The sequence below is a fragment of the Solanum stenotomum genome, chromosome 1, assembly GCF_019186545.1.
Source record: "Solanum stenotomum isolate F172 chromosome 1, ASM1918654v1, whole genome shotgun sequence".
NCBI lineage: Eukaryota > Viridiplantae > Streptophyta > Magnoliopsida > Solanales > Solanaceae > Solanum > Solanum stenotomum.
Window position 1 is genome coordinate 100,510,426 of NC_064282.1, and position 27,649 is coordinate 100,538,074.

General features: G+C 36.3%; 4 protein-coding genes across 7 annotated transcripts in view; 3 read left to right on the forward strand and 1 right to left on the reverse strand.

Moving 5' to 3' along the window:
* On the forward strand, positions 1-714 carry LOC125842601 (sugar transport protein 6-like; the record flags this gene model as incomplete). The annotated part of the gene is made up of 1 exon (XM_049521904.1): positions 1-714. A coding segment is annotated over one exon (714 nt), but the record flags the coding sequence as incomplete, so codon positions are not given.
* Positions 1-16,912, forward strand: part of LOC125867518 (uncharacterized) — a 45,451-nt gene extending 28,539 nt beyond the window's left edge. The window contains exons 1-6 of one of the 4 annotated variants that reach the window (XM_049548053.1): positions 3,613-3,813; positions 4,560-4,704; positions 4,844-5,455; positions 14,929-15,418; positions 15,830-15,911; positions 16,408-16,912. In XM_049548053.1, coding sequence (XP_049404010.1) covers positions 3,778-3,813; positions 4,560-4,704; positions 4,844-5,455; positions 14,929-15,418; positions 15,830-15,911; positions 16,408-16,611 — 1,569 coding nt within the window. In that variant the 5' untranslated portion in view covers positions 3,613-3,777 and the 3' untranslated portion in view covers positions 16,612-16,912. Of the gene's footprint in view, positions 1-3,612; positions 3,814-4,133; positions 4,156-4,559; positions 4,705-4,843; positions 5,456-14,928; positions 15,419-15,829; positions 15,912-16,407 lie in introns of those variants that run through there. The other 3 variants (XM_049548069.1, XM_049548061.1, XM_049548077.1) reach the window with 3 other exon arrangements.
* A 1,220-nt stretch (positions 16,913-18,132) lies between these two features.
* On the reverse strand, positions 18,133-22,524 carry LOC125870206 (zinc finger CCCH domain-containing protein 17-like). The gene is made up of 3 exons (XM_049550580.1): positions 22,191-22,524; positions 20,452-20,562; positions 18,133-20,282 (listed from the first exon to the last, which is right to left on the reverse strand). The coding sequence occupies exons 1-3, from the start codon at positions 22,323-22,325 to the stop codon at positions 18,417-18,419; spliced, it is 2,112 nt and encodes a 703-aa protein (XP_049406537.1). The 5' UTR covers positions 22,326-22,524; the 3' UTR covers positions 18,133-18,416.
* A 1,447-nt stretch (positions 22,525-23,971) lies between these two features.
* LOC125846890 (protein SLOW GREEN 1, chloroplastic) lies at positions 23,972-25,463 on the forward strand. The gene has a single exon (XM_049526581.1). It carries the CDS (start codon positions 24,119-24,121, stop codon positions 25,079-25,081), a length of 963 nt encoding a protein of 320 aa, XP_049382538.1. The 5' UTR covers positions 23,972-24,118; the 3' UTR covers positions 25,082-25,463.
* Positions 25,464-27,649: the final 2,186 nt, after the last annotated feature.

Consider the following 27,649-nt stretch of genomic DNA (forward strand, 5'->3'; position numbering starts at 1 on the left):
TGTGAACAAGCCAAGCAAGTTAAGCAGCAATCGTTGAAAAACTTACTGAAGCCTGCTAGCATTCCGCCACTTGTGATTGGTGTGTTGTTGCAAGTCTTTCAGCAATTTACTGGAATCAACGCTATTATGTTTTACGCGCCTGTTCTGTTTCAGACTATGGGATTCAAGGCAAATGCCTCGCTTCTATCCTCTGTCATTACTGGAATTGTTAATGTTGGAAGCACATTCGTTTCGATCTACCTTGTTGACAAGGTTGGAAGGAGAAAATTGCTCCTTCAAGCTTGTTGTCAGATGTTAATTTCTCAGTTGGCAATCGGAGCAATTTTGGTAACAAGTTTGTCGGAGACAGGAACGTTGAACAGGACACTTGCAGCAATAGTGGTGCTGCTTGTGTGTACGTATGTAATGTCGTTCGCGTGGTCATGGGGACCTCTTGGTTGGTTAATTCCTAGTGAGACATTCCCATTGGAAACAAGGACAACTGGTTTTGCATTCGCGGTCAGCACAAACATGCTCTTCACTTCTATCATTGCACAACTTTTCTTGACTATGCTTTGCACTATGAAAGCCTATATTTTCTTCTTTTTCTCTGGATGGATCGTTGTCATGGGATTATTCGTCTACTTCTTCTTGCCTGAAACGAAGGGAGTTCCGATTGATTCCATGGTCGAAAGAGTGTGGATGCAGCACCCTATTTGGAAGAGATTATTCTAGAATGTATTATGTTTTTATTAAGTAGTTTTTTGTGATCAACATTTAGCTTTTTGTTTGTAGGTTCAGTTTTTATCATATGGATTAGAATATCAGTTTTTTTTTTTTTGTCATTAAAAGTAGTCTGTTAGTTTCTTATTTGTTGGTATGTAGCTGCATTTTTGTTTTCTATTTGCTTCATTAATGTTCACACAAATTAGAAATTTATAAATTGATCATCTCTTGCTTTTATGTTGAAACAATAAGAAGATCCACAATCAGATATTTCCTCCTATGAAGATAGCAAGTATACAGATAAAAAAAAATGGGAACTTATATAATAAAATCAAGATGAATTAATTCTATCATATCTAGTAGGGTTTTTGTTTTTAACATATAAGTGGCAATATATATGAAATATCAAAAACACCTTTAAACTTGGCGCAAATTGTTCATTTCATCCCCGAACTTTTGACAGCTTTAAAAACACCCCTCTACCTGACTAACTAAACTTAGATACACCCCTGATACACTCTCGATATGCAACATGACTTAGCAAGTAGTCTCAAACTCTTGTAGGAGCATGGAGTTCTTAATAAAAATCGAGAGAAGTGTTGAAAAATCGAGAGAAGTGTTGAAAACACCCCTAAACTTGACGAGAATTTAGGGGTGCATTTCACTAATGTTGCAAGATTAGGGGTGTATTTAGCTTCAATTAGTCAAGTAAGGAGGTGTTTTTAAGGCTGTCAATAGTTCAGGGATGAAACTAATAATTTGCGTCAAGTTTAGGGGTTATTTTTATACTTCTCTCCAATATATATTGGTAGAATTCTCAAGTCATATATTAGTTAGAGATGATTGAAAAAGATTAAAGAAAATTATTTGACTCTAAAGTTATCTTGTGAGTTATGGAAAGAAACCTAACAATTATCCCTTATAGAAATTGAAAAGGATAAAGAAAATTATTTGACTCTAAAGTTATCTTGTGAGTTATGGAAAGAAACCTATCAATTATCCCTTATAGAAGGTTAAGTAGGATTGACAGATTTCTAGACTGACAAGCATTTGAAGGTGAAGTGTATATAACAATTGAAATCTTAAGTGAATTCTACATTGAAATGAGGTAGGAAAATGAAGAGCGTTAATCTATATTTAAGACATACATAGTTTATGGACATTGTATATATTATAAGACATCGGTAGATTTTACATCGGAATGGTACACAACTTTTACAAGCAAATATTAACAAATCTAAGGATGTTGTATCTTAGTTTTTTATTGGTAAATTAAATCTTATAACATTGATCGTAGTATTTTACATATCTCCAAAACTTTCGAAGACGCTAAGTTTTAGTTTTAGTTTTTATTAAATATTATTAAATAACTAGACATGAACATTAAGGTGTATTGATAAATAATCAGATACCAATTCAATTTAAGAATGTAGGGATATTCACGATTCAGTTTAAATTAGTTTTTTTTTTAAAAGGAAAATTATATCAATTAAGCCAATTCTTTTAAATGTTAGAATCAAAACAAACTATTTAAGTCAGTTTTTCATCGTTTTGATATTTATTTATTTATTTGTTAATTCAATTTTTTTGTCATTTTAATATATATATATATATATATATATATATATAAGCACATATTAGATTGACTATAGTTCAGCGTAAAGCTATCATATCAATTGCACATTAAGAAAAGAAGGAACTATATAGAGTATGTAATTAAGTAATAATAAAATTATTGTAATCTCATAATCTTAGTAACATATTACCTTGTTAATAAATAGAGGGAAATAAAATATCTCTTCCTATTTTATCCCCCCTCCCCATCTATATGTTAATTTCTTTTATTTTTAAAATTTTCTCTTTAATATTTATTGCATTTTAAATATATTATATTAATGAGAATTATCTAAATGTGTTACATAATTTATGTTTTTTTGAGTATAAGAATTTAGAACTTTTGAACCGAAGTATTCAAATATTTATTAATAAGTATTTATATAGCCGGTTTGATTTGTATTTATGGTTATTTTCTTGCTTAGAATTAAATAAAATATCGAAATGAACCTTTTTTTTTCCCAATCAAACTGTAATTTACCATATCGAAGTTTGATATTATATTGGATAGAACTTTGAAACTTTTAGATTTTCTAGAAAAGATGGGATCAAAACTTATCGATTATCGAAGTGAAACTTGACATACCGACGTCCATTCCTTGTGAATTGTTAGCTCACATATATATAAGTATCATTAGCGAGTGCTATAGATCTCTTGACTGACCTATTATGATATATTCATAATATTAAGACTTGACAGGGAGCATACATGATTCTTTTAAAAGCTAACATGTGAAACATTGAATAAATTATAAACATATCTTTTTTCTTTATACGTAATTATCAAATTCTCTTATCAAAGTTTGATTTATCGAACTGAACTTTCGTTCTTAGTATCCACTATTTTCAGTTACCAATTAATAAATTATTGAAATCAAACTTTTAAAAATATCAATCTGATCAAACTAAATAGCAAACATCCACTCCTAATTGCAGATATTTTTGTTTTTGGTATCTACTACTTTCAGTTATCGATAATTAAATTATCGATATCAAACTTTAAGAAATAGCAAACACCTACTCCTAATTGTAGATATTTTACTACTTTCCAATTATCGATATCAAACTATTCAAACCAAATAGCAAACACGCACTCCTAATTGTAGGATATTTTCTTCTACTCGATTTGATTCAATTTTTTGATTTTTCATGACCATCATACCCTTCATTATTGGTCAAAAGATTATTTATTACTCAACACAAGACAAAAAGATCTAATATTTTATTTGATAATAACTTCACTTGAAGTAAGTAAAAGTAGTATCTTTGAAACTTTTCCTTTTTAATCATAATTTTGAGTCAAAAAGATTTGAGTAGAAAGTGTAGGGACTACACTCTTCTTTCCTCTTTTTGTCCATTCTGATATTGACAAGATTCATCAGCCAACACTCTCATCACTACAATTTCAGTCTTTTCTCAGAGAAACTGTCACACCCCACAAGCCTGAAATCATCCTTTATGGAGTATGAAAGAATCGACAAGAGAAATTTACAGGTAAAATTTGAGTTTTAGAGATTGAAAATCTTGCAGAATCAGTGACAATGGAGTAGGATTTGAGTATAAACACGGATTAGTTGTTTATTAGCTTCTTTAATCTGTTTTGTGATCTGGGTTGTTTTGCTTTTTTCATCTCTTTATACAAGCTCCGACTTTGCTCTTTTGGTTACTCGAACATACGATTTCAGGGTGGGAGGTGGAGGTGCTTATCATCCGAGAAACCCCTTTTGTGATCTGGGTTGAAAGCAAAAAAAAAAAGTTTTTTATTTCCTTTTTCCCCAATGTGAGATTGTATTTTCAAGGCAAAATTGACATTGTTGAGCTTGAGAATCTTGCAGAGTGAGTGACGATGGAGTAAAGGGTACAAACCCTGATGCATTATGTACTGCTTAATTGTTAATTTGGTTCTTTACTGGCGTTGTGATCTGGGTTGAAAGCACTTTTTTTCACTTTTTCTCTTTCCCCAATGTGTTTGATTTTCAAGGCAAAAAAAGGTAGAGAGAATGATGCATTGATATATCGTTTTCATCACAATTGGGCTTTTCCTACTTTAGTTATTGTTGGTTTTGTTTGTTTTTTTCTACGTCTTGCATTATTCTCGTTTTGTTTAAAAAAGAAATCAACTTTTGATCCATTGAATCTGCACATAGTTATACAGAGCCATCACTTTCTATGTCAACCCCATTTCTCATTTAGGAAATTAAGCTTTCTTTTCCCCTTCCGTTTTGTTTGTTTTGTTATAGCTGTCTCCTAGAAAGCTGAGGTCTATGCTACTGGGAGCAGAAAAGAAGAGGAAACAAGAAGGAAGGGATGACGTAGTAGAGGATCAAGAGCTTGAATCTGCTACTGTGTCCTTGAGATCCCATTTGCCTGAGACCCATGACTCCGGTATAGTAATGCATTGACGTTTTGTATATTGCGCAATGAGATTTTGTACTTAGGGGGTACCTTCATTTCTTGTTTTAACGCTTACCTTGTTTACACACTCTGTTAGATTGAATGCAAGTACTTGTTTTTTGCCTGCCAGGTTGTAATTTGGAGAATTACAAAGATGTAAATGTTGTAAGTGTTGTTCCTGAGAGTTCAACTTCCTTAGCACTTGATTCATCAATGTCATTGGAGATGATTAATGACACGAGAATCAAAGATCAATCTTTGGTTAGTACAAGAATTAGGTCTCAAGATGACAGTAGTTTGGACTGTGATGGTGGAATCGATAGTGTTGGTACTGTATCTCCTCTCTTTGAATTTCAAAAGGCTGAACGGGCAGCACAGAGAGTGCCCCTAGCTCATTTCTCAAAACCTGCCCCTTCCAAATGGGATGATGCGCAAAAATGGATAGCAAGCCCAACATCTAACAGGCCGAAGACTGGGCAGAGCAGTCAAGTTGTTGGATCTCGCAAGACTAGTCATTCTGGATATGGCTATCGGCAACAATCTACAAAAGTTGTAGTTGAGGTTCCTGATCAAAAATTGGTTCCTTATGAGGAGCCTGTTGACACAAAACAGATAGACTCAGGCCAACCAAAGGACAGCGGAGTTCAGAAGTTCGTGAGTTGGGAGGCTGAGCCACACCCAATTGCTGAATCATATGTTAAGCCAATGCTCATGATTGAAACATCCATCGGACAATCAGCAAGTAAGACTAATTTTTTATGCGCGATACCCTATCAACCAACACCTTGCACTGTAGCTTTAATCCCTTTACATGTGACTGGAAAAGATTTCTGTCTATTCTTGATATAAATTTGAGTCCAAGAATGGGAAATAGTAGTATTGCTAATTTCAGTGTATTTTTTATAAAGATATTGTTATCATTTCTAGTTTGCATTCTATTGTGTGAAGCACCTTCTATTTAGAGGTTGCACAATTATATTCAATAGTTGTCTCATTTGGCATACTGGGTATGTTGTTGTTGTCTCATTTGTCATTCAATTTTTAATGCTTGGCTTCCTCCATGCACTCCAGATACATTTTGTTCACTTAATGAGATGGTGCACAGAATATTGTTAAGAATATCAAAGCAAATATGCTTCAATACATTCCTTTTGAGCCGAGGGTCTATCGAAACAACCTCTCTACCCCACAAAGGTAGGGGTAAGGTCTATGTACATCCTACCCTCCCCCCACTTGTGGGATTACACTGGATCTGTTGTTGTTTATCAAAACAAAAATATAGATACTTGGAGCACTGATAAAAAGTATTGATACTTGAAGCATTCAAATGTTCTTGAATAGCTGAAATCTTATTGAAAATGTAAAAGCCTGTGATTTAGATTCTACACTCAATGGTTGACAGCAAGGTGGTACACATAGAAGATTTAGCTGGCCTCACGGCTGAACATTTCTAGAAGTGCTAGTATACCTCCTTATAGCTGCATAGTTTTGCTTTTTATTATTATACTCTTCACCTTAGGCTGACACACATTTATTTTTTAAGTTCTTTACATTAGGCTGATATATTTCTTCTTTAAACTCTATCTCCCTTTTCTCAAAGTTTACTTCTCTTTTTAACTCTGCATTGCATGATTAAGCATATGTACCAATGTATTCATGGAGGAATTATAAAGGGAAGTATCTTTTTAAGGAAAGTAGATAATATTGGGTGGCCGAAAAAGAGCAAGACGAAATCTATTGGGGAGGCAAATCCTTAATGTTACTTAAAAGGTCTGAAGTTGCATGTAGTTTTCATACTCTCAGTAATTGGAAAATGTATGTAACTTTTGGACTCTTGGGTCCTGACTTTTATCATCATGATAATGGAAACTACTCATTTTCAAATTGATCTTCAGTTTATATTTCCCAAGTTAAGCCATCTCACTGAAAGATGGGGAAATATGTTTTTTCTCCTTACTCTTGACTCACTTGAACTTCCTTTGGCACTTACAATAACTATTTGAGCCTGTGAGACAACAAAGTATTAGCAAATAAGTGAGTAAAATTATCATGATTTTCTTACGTGATTGTACTATATTTAGTTGGTATCTTCTTGCAACCATGCTTTAAGAACTTCTCTTTTGAGCTCAAGGTCTATCAAAACAGTCTTCCTACCCTACATACATCTCCCAGTACAAAAAAAGAAATCGCCTAGTTTCCAACATTCCAAGAATATTAAAAACTACAATAAATACTTAAATCTATTCCCACAAGTTCTATCACAATAGATTTGCATCCTTTAAATATCAATGATTAGAAGACTGATACGATCTCATCTCCAACAAAAGCGAACAAGCTCTATTCTACCCACTCAATCAACCATGAATCCAAACCAAACAAAATTGACTTTTCCCGCCAATTCCCTTAACCCATCTAGATGACACTATTAGTAATTAATACAAACCCTTCATCTTGTGTCGAAATGGGTCTCCAAGGCAACTCTCTAACATTGCATATCTTGATGGAGAATAAAAAAATGATGCTAGTGATACAAAATCCTTTCATCAAACCTCAATTGTGACGGAAGGGATGAGGATATCTATGGAGACTTACAAAAACTATCTATAAATGTCGACTGCCCTCCAACCACCAATGAACTACCAACTCCTGGGGTTATCATTCTTTCACATTCCAACATGGGAGATACCAATGTACACTCCCATGCACCGAACCCCTCCAATGGCACCAACAACCCCCCCCCCTCCCCTCAACCAGGCTATTCAAACATCTAATATATAGACCCTTTGTACAAGCACTGACAAATGCACAGACTAGCACAGGGAACTAGGGTTTTCTTCCCAACTATGGGACTAGTGGGATAAATTAAGAGCATAGGAACTCAAATGTAAAACAATGTAGCCTCCTCATCTTAGGTACACTCTCTTTTAAACTAATTTTTTTACGACTAGTGAATACAATCACACAGGAAATAGAATAAACTCTAGAACTAATGCAAGAAACCAAAATGAGAATAACTATGTTAAAGAAGATAAAATTAATTATCTTTAAAGAGAAATACAACAAGAAATTCATCTTTATCAGTCTCTCGAATCTATTAAAAAGTTCAATAGATAGCAAGCAACCTTTTACAACTCTCAGATAGAGAACTATGTTTTAGTAATGAATCCAACTGTAAGAACCTGAATGTTGGGACGAAATCCAACAAGGACATTCCAATCATGGAACTAGTTTCCATGAATGCAGGTACAAGGAATCTAAATGTTCTTGTTGGATTATGTCTCCGCATTAAGGTTCCTTATTGTTTGATTCATTACTAAAACATAGTTCCCTATTTGAGAGTTGTACGGTCGCCTGATATTTATTGAGCTTTTTAATAGATTCAGGGATACATAAAGATATATCTTTTGTTGTATTTTTCTTTGTTGATTATCACTTTTATCTCTTCTAACATAGTTATTTCGGTTCTTGTTTCCTACATTAGTTCTAAAGCTTTTTCTATTTCTTGTGTGTTCGAATTTACTGGTCATAACAGAACTAGTTTTACAGGGGGTGTACCTGAGTTGAGGAGGCTACGTTGTCTTGCATTTGAACTTGTGTTCTCAACATTTATCCCACTTGTCTCGTAGTCGAAAGAGAATCTCTGTTCACTGTGCTAGTCTTTGCATTTGTTCGTGATGGTACAAAGGCTCTATGTCTTGGATGTTTTGGTGGTGGGGGGTTGTCACTTCCATTGGTTGAGTTTGTCATATGGGAGTGTACTGTGGTGTCTCACACGATGGAATGTGAAAGAACAGTAACCTTAGGAGTGGTAGTTCATTGATGGCTGAAAGGTTGTCAAAATCCATAGATGGTTGTTGTAAATCTCCATGGCTCTCATCCCCTTCAACATAATTTGAGCTAGGTTGGATGAATTTTGTATCACTAGCATCATTTCTTGATTCTAATCAAGACATGCAGTGTTAGAGAGTGGCTTAGGAGACCTATTTCGACCCAAGATGATGGGTTTGTGTTGGGTATTGGCGGCGTCATGTAGATAGAGGTTGCACCCGTAGCCAATCCGTCCACTGTATCAAGGGAATTGGTGGTAAAGTTTGTTTGGCTTCGATTCATGATTGAGTGGGTAGAGAAGAGGTTGTTCACTTCTGTCAGAGATGAGATCATATGAGTCTTTCGGTCATTGATATTTAAAGGAGACAAATCTCTTGTGATAGAATTTATGGGAATAGAAGTAGTAGTTGTTGTAGCTTTTAATATTCCTAAGATGTTGGAACTAAGAGTAGAAAGATTAACCGCTGAAACTAAAAAATTAGAAGTTGAAATCTCTATTTAAGAATGACAAATAAATGCAGATCTTGGGAAAGAAAGAAAATGAACAAAATAAGTCGGCCCTACTTCAAAACAAAGAAGAGGATAATTCTATTACATGAGTTTTTTCATGATAGTTGGTCCTTCCTTTCTCTCTGTTATTCTTTCATTATGTCAAACTACAATAAATACTTCTAGTTTAGGCAGTTAATCCTTCTACTCCTAGTTCCAACAATCCAGGAATATTTGAAACTACAATGAATATTATTTTTATTCCCATATATTCTATCACAATGGATTTGCATCTTTTAAATATCAATGATCAGAAGGCTTAGACAATCTCATATCTAACAAAAGCAAACAACCTCTATTCCACCCACTGAATCAACCAAGAATCTAAACAAACTTCACTTTCCTGCCAATTCCCTTAACACAATAAACAATTTTTTTGCAAAGGCAATCCCCATCTACATGACGCCACTAGTAACCAACCCATCATCTTTGGTCGAAATAGGTCTCCAAGGCTACTCTCTAACACTGCATGTCTTGATAGAGTATCAAGAAATGGTGCTAGTGATACAAAAATCATTTCGTCAAAGTTCAAGTTGTGTCGGAGGGGATAAAAAGAGTCATGGAGACTTACAACAACCATCTATGAATGTCGACAACCCTCCACCCACCAATGAAATACCAACTCCTGGGGTTATCATTCTTCCACATTCCAACATGAGAGACACTAATGTACATTCCTAAGCACCAAGCCCATCTAATGGCAGCAACAAGCCCCGACCAGGCTACCCAAACATCCAAGCCATAGACCCTTTGTACCATCATTGGAAAATGTAGGGACAAGCACATGGAACTAGGGTTTCTTCCCATAGTTGGGAAGAAAACCTCGGTTTCCTGTGCTAGTCCCTATATTTGTCATTGATGGTACAAGGGATCTATGTATTGGATGTTCAGGTAACCTCGTAGGGGGTTGTTGCTGCCATTGGATGGGTTTGGTGCTTGGGAGTGTACATTAGTGTCTCCCATGTGGAAGAATGATAACCCTAGGAGTTGGTATCCGTATTTCATTGGTGGCCGAAATGTTGTCGACATTTATAGATGGTTGTTGTAAGTCTCTGTGGCTCTCTTTATCCCCTCCGACACAATTTGAACTTTGACGAAAGGAGTTTGTATCACTAGCACTATTCTTGATGCTCCATCCAGACATACAGTATTAGAGAGTAGCCTTGATGACCTATTTTGACCCAAGATGATAAGTTTGTGTAAGGTACTGACGGCTTCATGTAGATATGGGTTGCACCCGCAGCCAATTCATCTACTGGTATTAAGGGAATTGATGGTAAGGTTTGCTTGGATTCGTGGGTAGAGAGGAGGTTGTTCGGTTTTGTCAGAGATGAGTATTGTCTTCCGGTCATTGATATTTAAAGGATGCAAATCTATTGTGATAGAATTTATGGGATTAAAAGTAGTGTTTATTGTAGCTTTTAATAATTCTGAGTTGTTGGAACTAGGAGTAGAAAGATTAACTGCTGAAACTAAAAAATTAGAAGTTGAAATCTCTATTCAAGAATGAAAAATAAATGCAGAACTTGGCAAAGAAAGAAAATGAACAGAATAACTCAAATCAAAGAAGAGGGTTGATCTATTATTCATGATAGTTGGTCCTTCCTTTCTCTCTTTTATTCTTCCATTTTGTCATTAATATTACTTCTTTGTGCGGTTAATTCTTCTGCTCCTAGTTCCAACATTCCAAAAATATTTAAAACTACAATAAATACTACTTCTTTTTCCATATATTCTATCACAATAGATTTGTGTCCTTTGAATATCAGTGATTAGAAGACTCATACGATCTCATATCCGACAAAAGCAAACAAACTCTATTCCACTCAATCAACTATGAATCCAAACTTCACTTTTCTTGCCAATTCCCTTAATACCAATGGACAAATTGGTAGTGGGGGCAACCCCCATTTAGATGACGCCACTTGTAACCAATACAAAACCTTTTATCTTGTGTCAAAATGGGTCTCTAAAACTACATATCTTGATGGAGAATCAAGAAATAATGCTATTGATACAAAATCCTTTCATCAAAGCTCAAATTGTGTCAGTGGGGATGAGGAGATCCATGGAGATTTACAACAACCATCTATGAATGTCGACTACCCTTCAACTACCAACTCCTGGTGTTATCGTTCTTTCACATTCCAATATGAGAGACACCAATGTACACTTCCATGCTCCAAACCCATCCAATGACAGCGATCACCCCTCACCAGACTACCCAAACATCCAAGATAAAGACCCCTTGTACCATCACTGGCAAATGCACGAACTAGCATAGGTAATTGGGGTTTTCTTCCCAACTACGGGACTAGCGGGATCAATGAAGAGCATTGGAGCTCAGATGTGAAATAATGTAGCCTCCTCATCTCAGGTACACCCCATGTAAAACTAATCCCTTTACGACCAATGAATACGAACACGTAGTAAATAGAAGAAACTTTAGAACTAATGTAGAACAGGAATGACTATGTTAAAGAAGATAAAAGTGATGATTTACAAAGAGAAATACAACAAGAATTCATTTTATATGTCCTCGAATCTATTAAAAAGTTCACTAGATATCAGGCGATCATAACTCTCAGATAGGGGATTATGTTTAAGTTATGAATCCAACAGTAAGAAACCTGAATGCAGGGATGAAATCCAATAAGAACATTTTAATCATGTAACTAGTTTCCATAAATGCAGGAACCTAAATGTTCTTGTTGGATTCTATCCCTGCATTTAGGTTCCTTATTGTTGGATTCATTACTAAAACATAGTTCTCTATCTGATAGTTGTACGGTCGCCTGCTATCTATTGAGCCTTTTAATAGATTCGGGAGACAGATAAGGATGAATTCCTTATTGTATTTCTCTTTGCAGATCATTAGTTTATCTCCTTTAACATAGTTATTTTGTTTCTTACATTAGTTCTAAAGCTTCTTCTCTTTCCTGTGTGTTCATATTCGCTGGTCGTAATGGAACTAGTTTTACGGGGGGGGTGTACCTAAGATGAGGAGGCTAAGTTGTTTTGCATTTGAACTTCTGTGCTCATTGATCCCACCTGCCTCGTAGTTCGAAAGAAAATCCTGGTTCCCTGTATTTGCTAGTGATGGTATAAGAGGTCTATGTCTTGGATGTTCGGTAGCCTGGTGGGGGTTGTCACTGCCATTGGATGGGTTTTGTGCATGAGAGTGTACAGTTGTGTCTCCCATGTTGGAATGTGAAAGAACACTAACCCCGGGAAGTTGGTGGTTGAAGGGTTGCCGAAATTCATAGATGGCCATTGTAAGTCTCCATGGCTCTCCTCACCCCCTTCGACACAATCTGAGCTAGGATTGAAGGATTTTGTATCTCTAGAATCATTTCTTGATTCTCCATCAAGACATGCAGTGTTAGAGGTGGCCTTGGAGACCCATTTCGATCCAAGATGATGGGTTTGTGTTGGGTACTAGCGGCGTCATGTAGATAGGGGTTGCAGCCAATCCGTCCACTTGTAGTTAGGGAATTGGTGGTAAAGTTTGTATTCATGGTTGATTGAGTGGGTAGAGAAGAGGTTGTTCGCTTTTGTCAGAGATGAGATCGTATGGGTCTTATGGTCATTGATATTTAAAGGAGACAAATCTATTGTGATAGAATTTATGGGAATAGAAGTAGTTTTTAATATTTCTCGAATTTTAGAACTTGGAGTAGAAGGATTAACCACTAGAAATTAGAAGTTGAAATCTCTATTTATGAATGAAAAATAAACGCAAAGAATAATTCAGCTCTGCAGTGTTGTCTTGTGGACACACTTCTACATTGCTCAAAACAGAGAAGAGGGTAGATCTATCACATGACCTTATTCATGATAGGTAACATTGACATTTCTACATCTCCTCTTTTAGTTTCAAAAATTCTTTGATGAATTTCCTGTACCAATTCCATTTTCTAGATTCTTGCTTAAACTAGATTGGATTTGATATACTCAATTTTAAGATGCGATGTGCTCTACTAGATTGTAGCTGATAAATCAAAATGTGATGTATCTGTATTAGAGTCAAAATGGATGTTCATGAGGACTAGTTATACGGATGTTCCTGTATGGGAACTTGTACTCATGCCCAAAAGCCAAAACACAGATAAGATGGAAGATTTGTTACTCATATGAGTGTGCAGATAAAATAAATACTTCTATACACCAACTGTAATAGATGGATGGATAGAGAGATATATATCATCATTCTTATTCATATATATATATATTATTCTAAAAGTGGGAAGCTCCATAGTTGGATTACCAAAATGTCCCTAATCATAACCACTTTGTCCTGATCACTTAATTAACATGCATTATACAAACTAAAATGTTTGTCTTCTATCAATTGGATAATTAATTCAGTTGTACTGAACCGGGAATACTATTTCTATCTGCAGTAATTATTGTAGACAGTTAGTGTGCAAACTGCAAACCTTTTATAACTATTAGTTATAGTACCAAAATTTCATATTACAACATTTATTTGTTTGGTCTTTTGAGCTTCAATCAGTTAAATATTCTATACCCTTTTCATATTCTTTACACTTTATAAAAGTCACCACACAATGTCAAACTTCTTTATCATTTTATTTTTTCTCCTTTTCTGTTAGACTGCACAAAAAACTACATTTTCCCTCTTATTTGCTGAGTTGTGCCCAGCATAAGGTAATATTATTCCTTTTCCTTTAAACAAGTTCAGTTCATGCTTACCGCTTGAATATGGTTTGTATTTACGAAATAATGTGTGCTGATGATATATTTTTTTCTAATTATTTGACACACTTTATTTTTTAGTTTGCTCCAAAAGAATCACGTTGGGAATAATTTCCAAACCAAATTTAAGATTATGTATGTTGTTTTATTGTTGTTGTTGTCCCCTTGTTGATTATAACTATCTTTCTTATTGGATGTGATGTTTTACACATTGTTTTCCTCGCCTTTTACTTGGTTTTGATGTACTTGAGTTGAGGGTCTCTCGGAAACAGCCTCTCTACCTCTAAGAGGTAGTGGTAGGGTCTGCGTACACTCCACCCTCCCCAGACCCCACCTAGTGGGATTTCACTGGGTATGTTGTGTTGTTGTTGTATGTATTTCGTGAGTTTGATTTTATATACAACTTTATTGGTTTGATACCGTGTGATTTTTGCCTGCTTAGTGGTCTCTCACTTTTAATCTAAGTTGTGCGGACTCTTCACTTCTGATGCCGCACCCTTGTTGGGTTCCCCAAAAATACACTACTTTTGGAGAATTTGACACACACCCACTGACATTTTTGAAGAGTTCGAGCAATATAGCTTTTAATATAAGAATAGATAGTTTTTTTTTCCCATTATTAACTAATATCATACCTGAAGTGCTAGCTTTGTAAAGAAAGGAAATAACTCCAAGCATGTATCTCATTTTGTTACATGACAAAAAAATAATCTCTCATTACAAATATATATTGTATTTGAATCTACTTCCTAACTGAATTATCGTTCAACTTTGCAGGTTCTGAAGATGTCAAATAATTTTACATTTACGAATGAAGTCATGCAACTAGCTTGATTGTATATCAATTTGAAATTATATTTTTCTTTCCAGATTTTCAATTGCTCATTCTACACATATTTAAATAGAGTATTATATACTCCGTTTTAGGAAGTCTATATTAATTCTCATCAGACACATGTGCAATGCATGTGTCCACAACCTAGTATATTTACTATAAGCATGGAACTTAAGCTTTATGGTGCCTTTATGTCGTGCTTGATTCATGATCGTCCACAGTAAATTGTTGAAATACGATGAACTTTTGGATGCAAGATGATAAACGATTATATTTTTTTGCAGTAAATCTGAGCCGTCATGATTCGTCTGTTTCTATACATAGTGCAACTGTTATCCCCCCACCATCGACTGCAAGGTCAGTCTCGATGAGAGATATGGGCACGGAAATGACTCCAATTGCAAGCCAGGAACCTTCCAGGACTGGGACGCCTGTGAGAGCAACTACACCTACTCGCAGCCCAACTTCTTCTCGGCCATCAACTCCGGGAGCTGCACCAGCTTCCTCTCCTTTTCGTCCTTCAAATGATAATTTGGATGCTCATACAAATGAATTGTCTGACCAGGAATTACAGATGAAAACTCGAAGAGAAATCATGGCACTTGGAACTAAACTTGGTAAAATGAATATTGCTGCCTGGGCTAGCAAAGATGGTGAGGATAGAAATTCATCCAGCTTGCTGAAAACTGATAAGCAAGACCAACCAAATACCACTGTCACTGAGACACGTGCAGCTGCTTGGGAGGATGCAGAGAAAGCGAAGTACTCAGCCAGGTAATTTCCGGGATATTAGAAATCTTATTTTAGTTCTTGAGCCTTTTTGTTGAGGTTTAAAATATAGCTACAAGTCAAGCTAGGTTATTCACGCGACCTCCTTGGAGCCCCATTAATGACGTTGATCCTGTTATATATTTTTATAAAAAAAGATTTGCTAGCTTATTCAACTTTGTAGTTATCGCTAAGATGCTCGTCAACTTCTGCTGCACATTATTCATCATGGTGATGGGTGCTCTTTATGTATGCTCTGGAGCATAATCTGATGAAAGCTTATCTATCCAAAGAGAAAAAAACAAGAACCAACAATTAGTTGATCAATGCAGATTCTCAGTGGAAGCTTATGTGGATTTTCTATTTGAATTGTCAATTTGCTACTTAGTGTATGAGTTGCTGGTTATCTTTCTGAAGGTTTAAACGAGAAGAAATCAAGATACAAGCATGGGAAAATCATCAACAAGCAAAGACAGAAGCTGAAATGAGGAAAACTGAGGTAATTAATTATCTTTTGCGCGATCAAGTATTATGCTTCTAGTTCAGCCATCTGCATAGTGCAAAGTTAACTTCTAAAGCTCTCTGAACCAGAAGTAGATGACTTACAGATTTTCTCTATTGACCTTGCATATTATTTATTTGCTTTGTGATTTCGCACAAATTATCGAGAACAATAAAATTAGACCTGCTCTTCACATCCTCTTATATAATTCTTTTGGATAAGTAGTACTCCTTCCGTCTCAATTAATGTGACACCGCTTAACTAGGCACAAAGTTTAAGAAAGAAAGGAAGAATTTTGAAATTTGTGGGTCTAAAACAAGCCTTGGACATTTGTGTGGCTATACATCATTTCATTAAGGTTAAATAGGAATTTTAAAGTTAAGTTGTTTCTAATTATAGAAAGATGACATTTTTTTGGACAAACTAAGAAGGAAAGTGCGACTCATAAGGCCGAAGAGAAACTTTTTGCAAACTAAACATTTTTGGCTTTCAGGTGGAGGTGGAAAAGATGAAGGCACGAGCACAAGACAAGCTAATGAACAAGCTAGCTGCAGTGAGATACAAAGCCGAAGAGAAGCTGGCAGCAGCAGAAGCCAGGAGAAACAAACATGCTGTAAAAATAGAGAAGCAAGCAGAACACATTCGTAAAACTGGCCGTTTACCGCGCTCATTCTCCTGCTGTCGCTGGTGCTTCTGAAGAGCTACAAATCACTATCAAATGCTCTGTATATTTTTTGCTTTTCCACTAAACTAGTATTGTGAAGTTGGAGACTGCCTTTGTGTATGCTTGAAGCTCTTGTACAAACTCAACTGGTTGGCCACTTTACATGTAATTGTTGATCAATGGAAGTTGAAGTTCAGGCATTCTACAGTGGCCAATTGTGATTTGATGATTAATGAATGGTTCCTCCAAGCTTATTAATTTGAAGTTCTTGTACATGAATTTAGTAGTCTTGTAGTCTCTTATTATGTAATGTGTAGTAATATTTATTGCTTCATTTATTTTGTATTTTGCTATATTGTTATCATATTTTCTTGATACCTTGCTTCGATGACTTCTCTTTTTAGCAGAGGGTCTAGCAAAAGCAATCTCTCTACCTCACAAAGGTATGGATAGGATTTGCGTACATTTTATCCTCTTTAAACCCCACTTATGGAATTACATTGGGTATATTGTTGTTTTTACCTTTGTTTAAATTTGGACTTTATTTGATATAAACTAAAAAAAACAGTGGTTTGACCTTAAGCTGTAAATAGAAATGTTGCCCCATCCTAATTTGATTGTATGGGGATGAATAAATATTCTACTTTGATAATAGAAAAAAGAATACTTATACCCAAAAAGAGAAATTATTTACAAGCGGTTACCCCTTACTTTCATACCACTATGTTTTTAACTATTAATTCGCGTTTACTGTTGATGGTATCAAAGAGGAAGAAGCAGTGCTTCAATGAAAACACTACTCAGTTATTTCGGAGTATATAAATACCATCATAGTATATACTTCAATGGTATCAAGTGAATAGAACAAGAGGGCAATCAAGTAAATAGTTTGGGTTGTGACTCCAATCAGGGTAAATATATTGGGTTGGGTCCAATTTGTGTAGTTTTTCCATAAATATTCTACTTTGATAATATGTAGGATAGTAAGGCCCATTTACTAGTGGCCCAACAATGAGTAGGCTTCATTATAATTAGAGCCCAATTTCCACTTTCCTGGCAAGAATTTTTGTTCGAATTATCTTTATAAGGACTGTGTTTAGTTTTTGTTCCCATTTTATTTTTGTAAATATAGACCATCTTTGTGCAACTACTCTTAGTGATGCATCAGAATTTGTGTAAAAGTTGTGATAGATTTTGTATTAATGTCACCATTAGAAATTCTAGTAGTCCGTCAAAACTTGTGAACAATTGGTCCACTTTTTTTCTATAAGAAGGGAAAAGCGTAATCGCTACCCTTTGGGTGCGCACAAGGTCCAAGGACTTGCAAAGGCAAATATTTGTCCATCCATCAAAATTCAGAACTTCTTATGATATGCCAAAGTCAGGACTTGCAATCAAATTTATATCTGCAAGCTATTTAGCAAAACTTCTTAAAATTGGATCAAAACTCTAGTACCAGGACTAAACAACCAATTTGTCCAAATCACCCTAGTCTTTATGCAAGGGGAAAATTCCAATTAAGCTAAACTGATCCAGCAACTTTAGGAGAGGATATAGCAAAGCTGCAAAGGCACTTTTTCTTAACACTCTAAAAAGTTACATACAGTCTTCTTGACCCTTTTGGGCAAACCTAGCCCCCCAGCAACTCTAACTGGTGGAAAACTATGCATCCACCTCAGAGAGTTTAAATACATGAGAAAAAGTTTCTAATAGTACAAAGGCCAAGAAAAAAGAAAGTTTGTTACCCTACACTTCTTAAATCTTCTCATTGAACCTAAAAAGAGCTCACAGATGTATAGAAAACAAATACAGCTTAGAGCAAACGAATCTCCTGACTTTTATTCGTGAACAAGGCCCAACTTCTTTGCAAAGTCATCGTCGTCATCATCCAAGAATTCATCATCAGGGTCACCTTCGTCGAAGTTGTAATCTTCACCTTCAACCGCCTCATAGTCATCATCATGTCCATCTCTCTGATCATAGCCTTTGTGGTCTTGGTCGTCTGCTCCTTCCACAACCATCTCTTCTTCAGCTTCAAGTTCATTTTCACTGCGGTGCAAAGGAGATTGGTGATCCGCTGATTTGGGTACAAGCTTAGAATCTTCCTTCTGAATAGGAAGGTCAGACCCATTCTTGGTAACAGAGGAAGGAAAATCCACATTCCCTGAAGTCATGGAAGTCCTCTCAGTCTGTTGTTTTCTTTCATGTTGATCGTCTTCACTCCCACCAGATGACATGCTACCTTCACCCCCTCTTTTCCTCTTCAAAATTTCCTTTAAAGGCATTGGTCCTTCAAATGATAGATCCTCCCCACCATCAAGTTTTTGGAACTTCCGTTTTCTCGGGGGTTGTTGCTCATTGCTATCAGCAGTTTTCCTACCTTTAAGTTCTGCAAGACTTTTAGGACGCAGGAAGTCAGAATTATTGACATTTATTATATCTCTCCTTATATGAGGAACTCTGTTGTTTCTGCCATCGCTATTGATATCCTCTTGCACTCTTCCCTTTATTCTGTCTCGAGGCCTTCCTTGGTAAGAGTATGGCTGTGGCCTTTCTGAAGACAATCTGCCACGGTCTCTAGCCCTATCCAACCGTAATTCAGCCCTATCATCTGGAGAAGATGATCGAACTGGAAGCTTTATTCTTCCTCGAAGGCGACCACCATTAAGAGAACTATCATGTGAAGGTAAATAGCGTGCATCCCTCCTAGAGCTCTTGTTGGCTCGGCCTTCAACATGCTTTTCACTTGAAAAGTCATGACCAATAACAGATTTCAAACCATTACCCCTCCTGTGCTTCGATAACCGATGCCTCAGATCTGATATCTCAACATGTTCAGGGCTATCTACTGTACCATAGCGTCTGCTTTCAAGATGAGCTGAGCCCCCTGGTATTCTCTCAGAAGAAGCTATATGCTGCTCCCAAGCATAGTGACCCTGGAACCTGTCATACGAGTCATATCCACGCACATCACGGTACATATCTCGGTCAATATCTGCCACTGAATCATAATCAGCAGAATCGCCCATGTCATATTCATTTCTCTCCCCATTCTCCCTCCTTCCACCATAATGATCTTCACCATGATAATAATCTGAACCTCTGAGCTCATCATCCACAAGAACATCAAAACCAGGAGAAGGCTCCCTTGAAATTTCATCATCCTTGTATTGCATGCTGTTGTGATCATCGATCCCAATGGGCTGCTGCTTTCTGTTGGGGGCACTGAAAGGAATGCCATTGGTTGGAGGAGCACTTGGTGGCTTGTACCTGGAATGCTCTCTGTTTATGACAGAATTCGGCGGCAGCACCTTCTCATCAAAGGTGTTATCTTTCTTAGTCAGATGATTTCCCAGTTTTATCACAGGTTTAGGTAGTTCACAAGGCTTCAGAGCATTTGTTTGTGAAAGTTTCGTGCCTTGCACAGACTTTTCAACCCCACCAAATGCCTTCTTAACAGTTGAAGTTTCACTAGATGCAGTAGACACTGGAGGTTGTGTAGGGTTGTTAGAAACAAAGCTTGGTGCATGCATGAATCCACACTTATCACCTTTCCGACAAATCCCTTGCTGGAAAAATATGCAGGGCACAGCTTGTTTACTAGAAGCATATGGAACCTGTGACATAGGTGCAACAGATACCATATGAGCTGCAGAAAATCCCATAGCAGTTGGAACTTGAGCTTCCAAAAACCCATCAAGAGGCTGCAGGGAAAAGGTTAATAGTCAATTGAATGACTAACTAGCAAATACAGAGCAATATACATCTGCTAGTAAAAGTAGAAACTCTATATATACATGACGACAAGGATCTTTGCATATTTATAGCAAGGAGATGAAGAAACTAGAGCAGTTTGAGAAAGAAATAACTCACAGGGTGCCGGAATGCACACTTTGGGTTTAAGCAGTTTCCATTCAACCAGTACCAGCAATCCCTTGGATTAAGCCTAGCCATGTCACTATGGCGGTACTCGCACTCGCTTCCCTGTCAACAAAAAAATTGAAGCATCAATAGAAGTACATCTAGATCCATAGATGTAAATTAGTTCATTAAGGGTTGTTTAGTTCGTACACAAAGCTATACCGGGATTATATAGCACAGGGATAATATTGGGATTAATAATCCCTGGATTATTGAACATTTGGTTCATTGCATTGAAAATGAGATATAAGGTGTATAACGCAAAACCTGTGTCTGGTTTTAAGTTTGATAAAGTACTGTTTACATTTATACCGTTATTTTTAAGTAAATAGGAAAAGAGTAAAAAGGCAACTAAGGATACTTTGTCGTTAGCTGTTTTATCCAGGGTTTGCTAATCCTGGTATAAGAATCCATGTTGAATCCGGTATAAAATAATCCCAGTATTGCTTATATTGGAAACAAAAATCCAACCAAATGTGGGATAAAATAATCCTGAATTTTATTACCGAGTTTTTTTTTTAATCCTTGTAACGTATGGCCCTTTAAGACGTTATATAGCATGGAGAAATCCACCATACATGCATTCACACAAAAAGGAACAGAGATCCTGTAATAAAGAAAGATGCTAAAGGCATTTCGTACACAAGTGGTTTTTACCGAACAGTTACGAAAAGACTCAAAGAAAAATAAATGAGAAACAGTTTCAGTAGTTGCACGTGTTGCATTGATTGACTTTGTCTAACATGATAAGAAGGATCACAGACACACAACCGATAGATTCAAATGCAAAACCAACATATCCCGACAAAGAAGATAAAGACAAATGTGATTGCCAGTGATCCGTATAGCATTGTACATGTTCGTGAACCAATGCACTTATTGTCGCTATCAAAGTCGCCAACTTTAAACTTAATCCAAGATTGACTAAATCCAGTTTGACAAAACCATCATAAAAGCGACAGAAACAAAACAAATTCCTATTAAAAGTAACAATCAAGCTCATAATACCTAGCAGTAACCTAAACATTCCAGCCGAAGGTCAATCATGCCATGTAATAGATGGTTTTAGGATCGCAACCACACAAGCAACAACAACAACATACCGAGTGTAATCCCACAAGTGGGATTTGGGGAGGGTGGTGTGTACGCAACCTTCCCTACCGTTCAAAGATAGAGAGACCATTTCCGAATAGACCCTCGGCAACCACACAAGCATCACATAAATTTAAAATGAAAAGCTAAGCCAGTAACAATTGATGACTTGAAAGGTTCTTACTGTATGAACTATACGTATATATACCTTAAAACCTTTATTATGTAAAGAAGTTGCTACATCAAATTCACTTTATAAAATCAAGATTATCTGGCATCAAGATTCTTTTAAGCTTTAAACTGACATAATCATGAAATAGTTCCTTTTCATATAATTTTTTGGGGAGGGGATTACAAAGTGGGGGAATCAAATCCTCGCCAATAAGGCGAAAGTTCACGTAGTCTACTTACCAACAGCAGCCAAAACAAAGGGTTTACCAATAACACAAAGCTCATCTTGAAATTAACGGAAAAAAAGAATTAAAAACACAATCTTTATCTCTTGTAACACAGATCCTCAACATAAAGGGCATCAAATTCAAATAATTCTGAAGATAAATCAACACTCGATCGAGAATTAAGAACGAAAAAGATTAAACCTTTTTGCATGTGAGAGGAGAAGCAAGAAAATAAACGCAATCGGTGTTACTCTTGACAGCTTCTTCTTCAGCTGATAATTGAACCGTTGCCGGTACCGGTACCTCTGTCGTCGGCGGCGGCGTAGGGCCAACCATAATTGATGTGGGTTTTTCTTCGATGAAACCTAGATACTAGATCCTTTTCAAGAAAATCTTTGACGGTGGATCTAGGGTTTCCGGTGGCGGCTCCGGTACAATGTATGCATATATATACGTGTATATATATATCAGATGAAAAATCTGTGCTGTGAATGAATGAATTTGCAGGGTTTGTGAAGAGAGGAGAAAAGATGAGGTAACCGCTGCTGCTGCTAAGTGTGTGAAGAGAGGTATTTAATATCAAACAAAATAGATACAACAAAATACTCGGGTCGGGTGTAATTCTATGAGTGGAGTCTGATAAAGTCCGGTTTACAAATTCACCTTATTGTATTAAGGTGTAGAAATTATTTTTGATGCACTCGCAGTAATAATAATACACTCAGTAAAATTCCACAAATGAGATTTGGATAGGGTAGAATACATGCAAATATTACAACTATCTCATATAGGTAGTGAAGTTCTTTTCGAAAGACCTTCATTTCAAGTGCAACAATTTTTGGTATAGGGAAGAAGATAATGAACACCGACCACCCTAATATAGACAACATTACTCTACCTACTAAGAAGTCATATAGAGAATAACAAGTACGTGGGCTACGGGTTGTGTCGGGTCAGCCCATTATTTTAAAAAAATGCATTTTTTATAATTTTTAAAAATTAAATTATAAAATTTAAAATATTATCTTAAATATCAACAAGATAATATTACACGGTGTTAATGTTATTACTTGTTAATCAAATCCACAAATAAAATTATATTTATAATATTTATTAAGTTTGATTCAAGTAAAAATATAAATAGCTAAATAGAAATATTAATCTAATTATTTTCTAATGATCATAATAAAACACAAAAAATATGACAATATTTCATAGGCTACTACCTACATAAGTGACTCCCTAGATATTTTAGAAAGATTTTATTTTATGTAGTACATATTTATAAATATAACTTGTATTTAAATTTTAATATTTAAAATTTTAAATAGATTTTGACTTTAGACTTTTGTTATTTTTATTATTAATTAATTATTATTTGTCCCATATGTCGGTCCTATCTATATTTCAAGCCCCACAAATCAGTAGGCTTATTCAAATTGAACTTAAAAACACTTTCCTTTTTTAAAATGGACTCCAAAAAATTTAGCCCAACCATTCAAATCACGGGTTAGGTCAGACCAACCCAACAGACCTAGCCCATATTGATGACTCTAAGTTCAACTATGATATCATATGTGCCATTGTCCAAGCTACATATTCTCCGCGTTAAAAAGTAGATATTCGGACATGCAATTTGAATAATGCATCGCCTTAGGATATATCAAACATCTTTGAATAATGCATCGTTTGTGAATTTTCATGTATATGTGAAAAATAACAACTTAAGAAATTCAAATTACATATCAAAATAAAATTTCAATTTCAAATCGATTTGATTTTAAATCACTAATATCAAATCATGTTCGAACGAGACGTAAAATTTATTCTTAAGTTACGCTTATCATTAAGCCAAAAATACATACTCTATGTACTTATATTTTAGAAATCACATTAATCTTCTTCAAAAGTTTGTCAACCTAAACTCGAAAAAACCCGACTCTTATGTTGGGTTAGTTATCTTCACGAGAATTAGCACAAGAAATCTCACCTAACCCTTTTTGGTAAATTCTTGAAACTCTAAAACCCTACCACACACTGCTAAAACCTTCCAAAAAAAAACAACTCGCCGGAGACTTTAGCTTTCGTCCATAAACGCCGGAATCTACCTTTTACCGGCGACCATCACCATGAACTCCACTTTAACTATCGGTTCATCATCGTTCTTCCACCACTCCATCACTTTCCCCAATTCACCTTCCCGTTCCTCCATTTTCACAATCCCCAAAACTGCTCATAAGAGCTATAGCAGAAGATTCGTCCTTCAGGCCTCCGTCAATGGCAATTCTAAGTCGAACCCATTAATCTCTACTCTCAAATCCGCCGGTGTTGCTGTTGTTTTCGCCGCTGTGGCCTTAGGGAAGTTTCCGGTCGGAACCTCATTTGCAAGAGCTGAAACCCCACCAGCTGCTGTAATGGAAGAGCAACAACAAGAGGTAGAAGAGGAAGGTTCACCACTGACCCAGTTCTTAGAATCCAGTCCTGAAGCTATTGAAGCCCTAAAAAATCTCCTCCAGGAAAAATTGGAATCAGGGGAGGACGAGGAGAGTTTGAAAATACTGAAGAAGTTGTCGTCTGCTCAGCCGGAGAATACCGAATGGAAATTCTTAACGGCGAGGCTGTTGAACGAAATGGGGAAGCTTGAAGATGCAAGGGAAGTTTTCGAAGAGATTTTATCGAAAACCCCTCTTTCGTTCGAGGCGTTGTTTGAGAATGCATTGTTGATGGATAGGTGTGGTGAAGGGGTGAAGGTGATTCAGAGGTTAGAGGAGGCATTGAGGTTAGCTGAGGAAGAGAGCAAAGTGAAGGAAAGTAGGGATATTCGGTTTATAATGGCACAAGTACAGTTCTTGCAGAAGAATGTTGAGGAAGCATTGAGGAGCTATGACGAGCTTGAAAAGGAGGACCCTAAAGATTTCAGGCCATATTTCTGTAGAGGAATGATTTACAGTTTGCTTGACAGGAATAAAGAGGCTAGAGAGCAATTCGCTAAGTACCGCGAGCTTTCCCCTAAGAAGTTCGAGGTGGAAGGTTATCTGAGAACAGCTTTGTCCCGGATGAAGCTCTTTGGAACTGATGACAAAGAGAGTTGAATTCGATGATATGTAGTTTATGGTGGTTCAAAATCTGAGCTTTTAAGCAGCAAACCAGATTTTCGAGGAAGGTGGAAGCTTTAACTTGGTATACGTTACTTATTCTTGAATTATGTCTAATATAAGATGAAGATAGATTAGACAATGAAATAAAATAATATTTGCTAGAGTCTAGCTACATTCTTGGCGGATTCATATTTGTATCTCGAATCAGCAGGTGATTCTGCTTAGACTCTTGACTTGCAGTTAAATCAATTTAGATTACTTGCCCTTTCATGGCATGTTCTTTTGATTAGCTAGATGAAGTTTATTTTTGTATCTCGGACTGAGGTTTCTTTTTATCCTTATGGGAGAGCAAGTTCAGCAGGAAAGTTTTGTGCTTTATTTTGTTTTGCTAAGATGAGTACACTTTAATTGATATATGTTGATGTATATGAAACCAAACTTTTATACCTAGGGTGTGGCCATTGATGAAGTTGGAACGAAGACCATGGCAGAACAGAATTTGAATTCCAGTAGAGGTAGAAAGTTCTGCGATTTATTCCCTCCCAGACAGGATTAGTACCTGTAATAGTGTAAGGATGCAGGTATCGTAGAACAGTGGACGTGTGCACAAGGTGGTTTGGACACCTATATTATCAGGAAAAAAAAAGATTCAAACATTTCTTGAATGCCTTAACTTCATATAGAATCTATCTGAAGGATGTTTGTTTTGTTAGTGGAAGTTATCTTTTGTGATGGTGAATAGGAGTCTGTAACTGAAGCGAGTTGCTTTCTTATTTGGGAGGTGGCTAACCTCATGACCTGCCCTCCTATTAGTAGTAGTAGTTCGTAATCACTTAAAGTTTCTTATTCTTGAATGCATGGTACTATCTACTATTTCATTTGCTTTGTATCTTGCTATTTTTTTTTAATCTTATTTCCTTGCTTTGATAACATTTCTTGTGAGCTGAGGGTAACAACCTCTCTACTCCACAAAGATAGGGCTAAGGTTTGCGTACATCCTACCTTCTCCAGACTCCACTTGTTGGACTACACGGGGTATGTTGTTGTTGTTGTTGTTGTTGTACTTATGCCCCAAAGTGCATAGCACAAACACTTGTTTTAGAGGATCATTTGAGTTAGAGACTCTGGTAATACATGCAGCACGACATATCTTCCCATGAACTATCTTTATGTGTTCTACTTGTGGAACTTCTGGTTGTCAGTGATGAAAACAGGAGAAAAGGTTAGCCTACAACTCAAATTCATCACATTCACCCCCAGACGCTGTCCAACTGGAGCATGCACAATCATGGACTGGGAGAATATTCACACACCCCCGCCCCGCTTGCCTGGTCCAGGGAACCCACCCACATTGGATCCAATGGGCCTGGTTTATTTACTTGATTTTATTCTCAACAATGAATAGTATTTAGTTACATCAGAATCAGATGCAAGCCCAACTTTCAATATTATCACAAATTATGCATAAAATCTGATTCAGAGAAAAACTTTGTAGTGGTATGTATGGACTAAGCTGTGTGATGCTCTTTTTTTAGTGATGAAACTTCCATTTTCTTAGTTTTTTGGAAATCTTTTTCATGGTATTAGGGTCAGGTTCGCTCCTATTTGGGCTCTCGGTCCATGTTCCTATTGTGCCCGGGCGTGAAGGGGTTGTAGAGCTCCACATTGATTGGGGATGGATTGGTGATTTTCTTATATAGACTCAACAATCCCTTCCTCATAAATAGCTTTAAGGTTGAGTTAGGCCGTCCATTCTTTATCAATCCCCCAATTGTTTTCAAGAAAAGTTGGGAAGAAGAGGGGAAGAAAAAGAGAAGTTGTGTGAGAGTTGTTTCTGGTTGTGAGGAAGGTTGTTGTTGGTGTTTTTTGGTGACACTGATATAAAAAAAATCAGCGGGGAGGGCCTTAAACCGAGCTGGAACTCCAACTCGGCAAAATAATAGTAATAAGGTTGAGCAATACATGAGCACACATAACTCTAGATGTACCCGCTGATTTTTAGACTCTGATTTTAAAAGGTCCATAAGATGTAAGCTAAGAGCAACTCCTTCTGTTGTTGCTTCGTCTTCTGTCCATGTCAATGTCTACTGTGACAGGCAGACTGCTGCTGCTCGGTGTGGTGGTGGAGCTGCTAAAGGTGGTAGTTCGGAGATCAAAAGCAGATTCAAGATTTAAAGTTGACGAACTCAACCTTTAAGGTTCTTACTTCTTAGTACTAAACTCATTATACTTTTAAAGATTCTTAAAGTTTTAGTAGTTTTCTACCACACTTACATATATATTTTTTTTTGTGTCGAAAATAATACTTATGTTTAATCGTTGAGCATAAGCTCCATCCATTTCTATCAGAGATAGCAACAAAGTTATGCATGATGGTTCAAAAGGTGGTTGTTGTACAGGTCAGAGACAGATTCGAAATTTGAATTTGACGAACTCAACATTTAAGGTTCTTAGTATATTTGAATCGATTGAACATGGGTTGCATCCGTCTCTACTGGAGATGGAAGCAAAGTTGTGCATGATGGCCCAAAAGTTTGGTGCAAAAGATGTTTAACTACTATA

Excerpts from the sequence above, each read along its gene's own strand:
- LOC125870206 (XM_049550580.1), bottom strand. The coding sequence starts at position 22,325 with ATGGTTGGCCCTACGCCGCCGCCGACGACAGAGGTACCGGTACCGGCA. Across the intron at positions 20,563-22,190 it reads CTCCTCTCACATGCAAAAAG|GGAAGCGAGTGCGAGTACCG; the intron begins GTTTAATCTTTT and ends TTTTGTTGACAG. Across the intron at positions 20,283-20,451 it reads AGTGTGCATTCCGGCACCCT|CCTCTTGATGGGTTTTTGGA; the intron begins GTGAGTTATTTC and ends TTTTCCCTGCAG.
- LOC125846890 (XM_049526581.1), top strand. The coding sequence starts at position 24,119 with ATGAACTCCACTTTAACTATCGGTTCATCATCGTTCTTCCACCACTCC.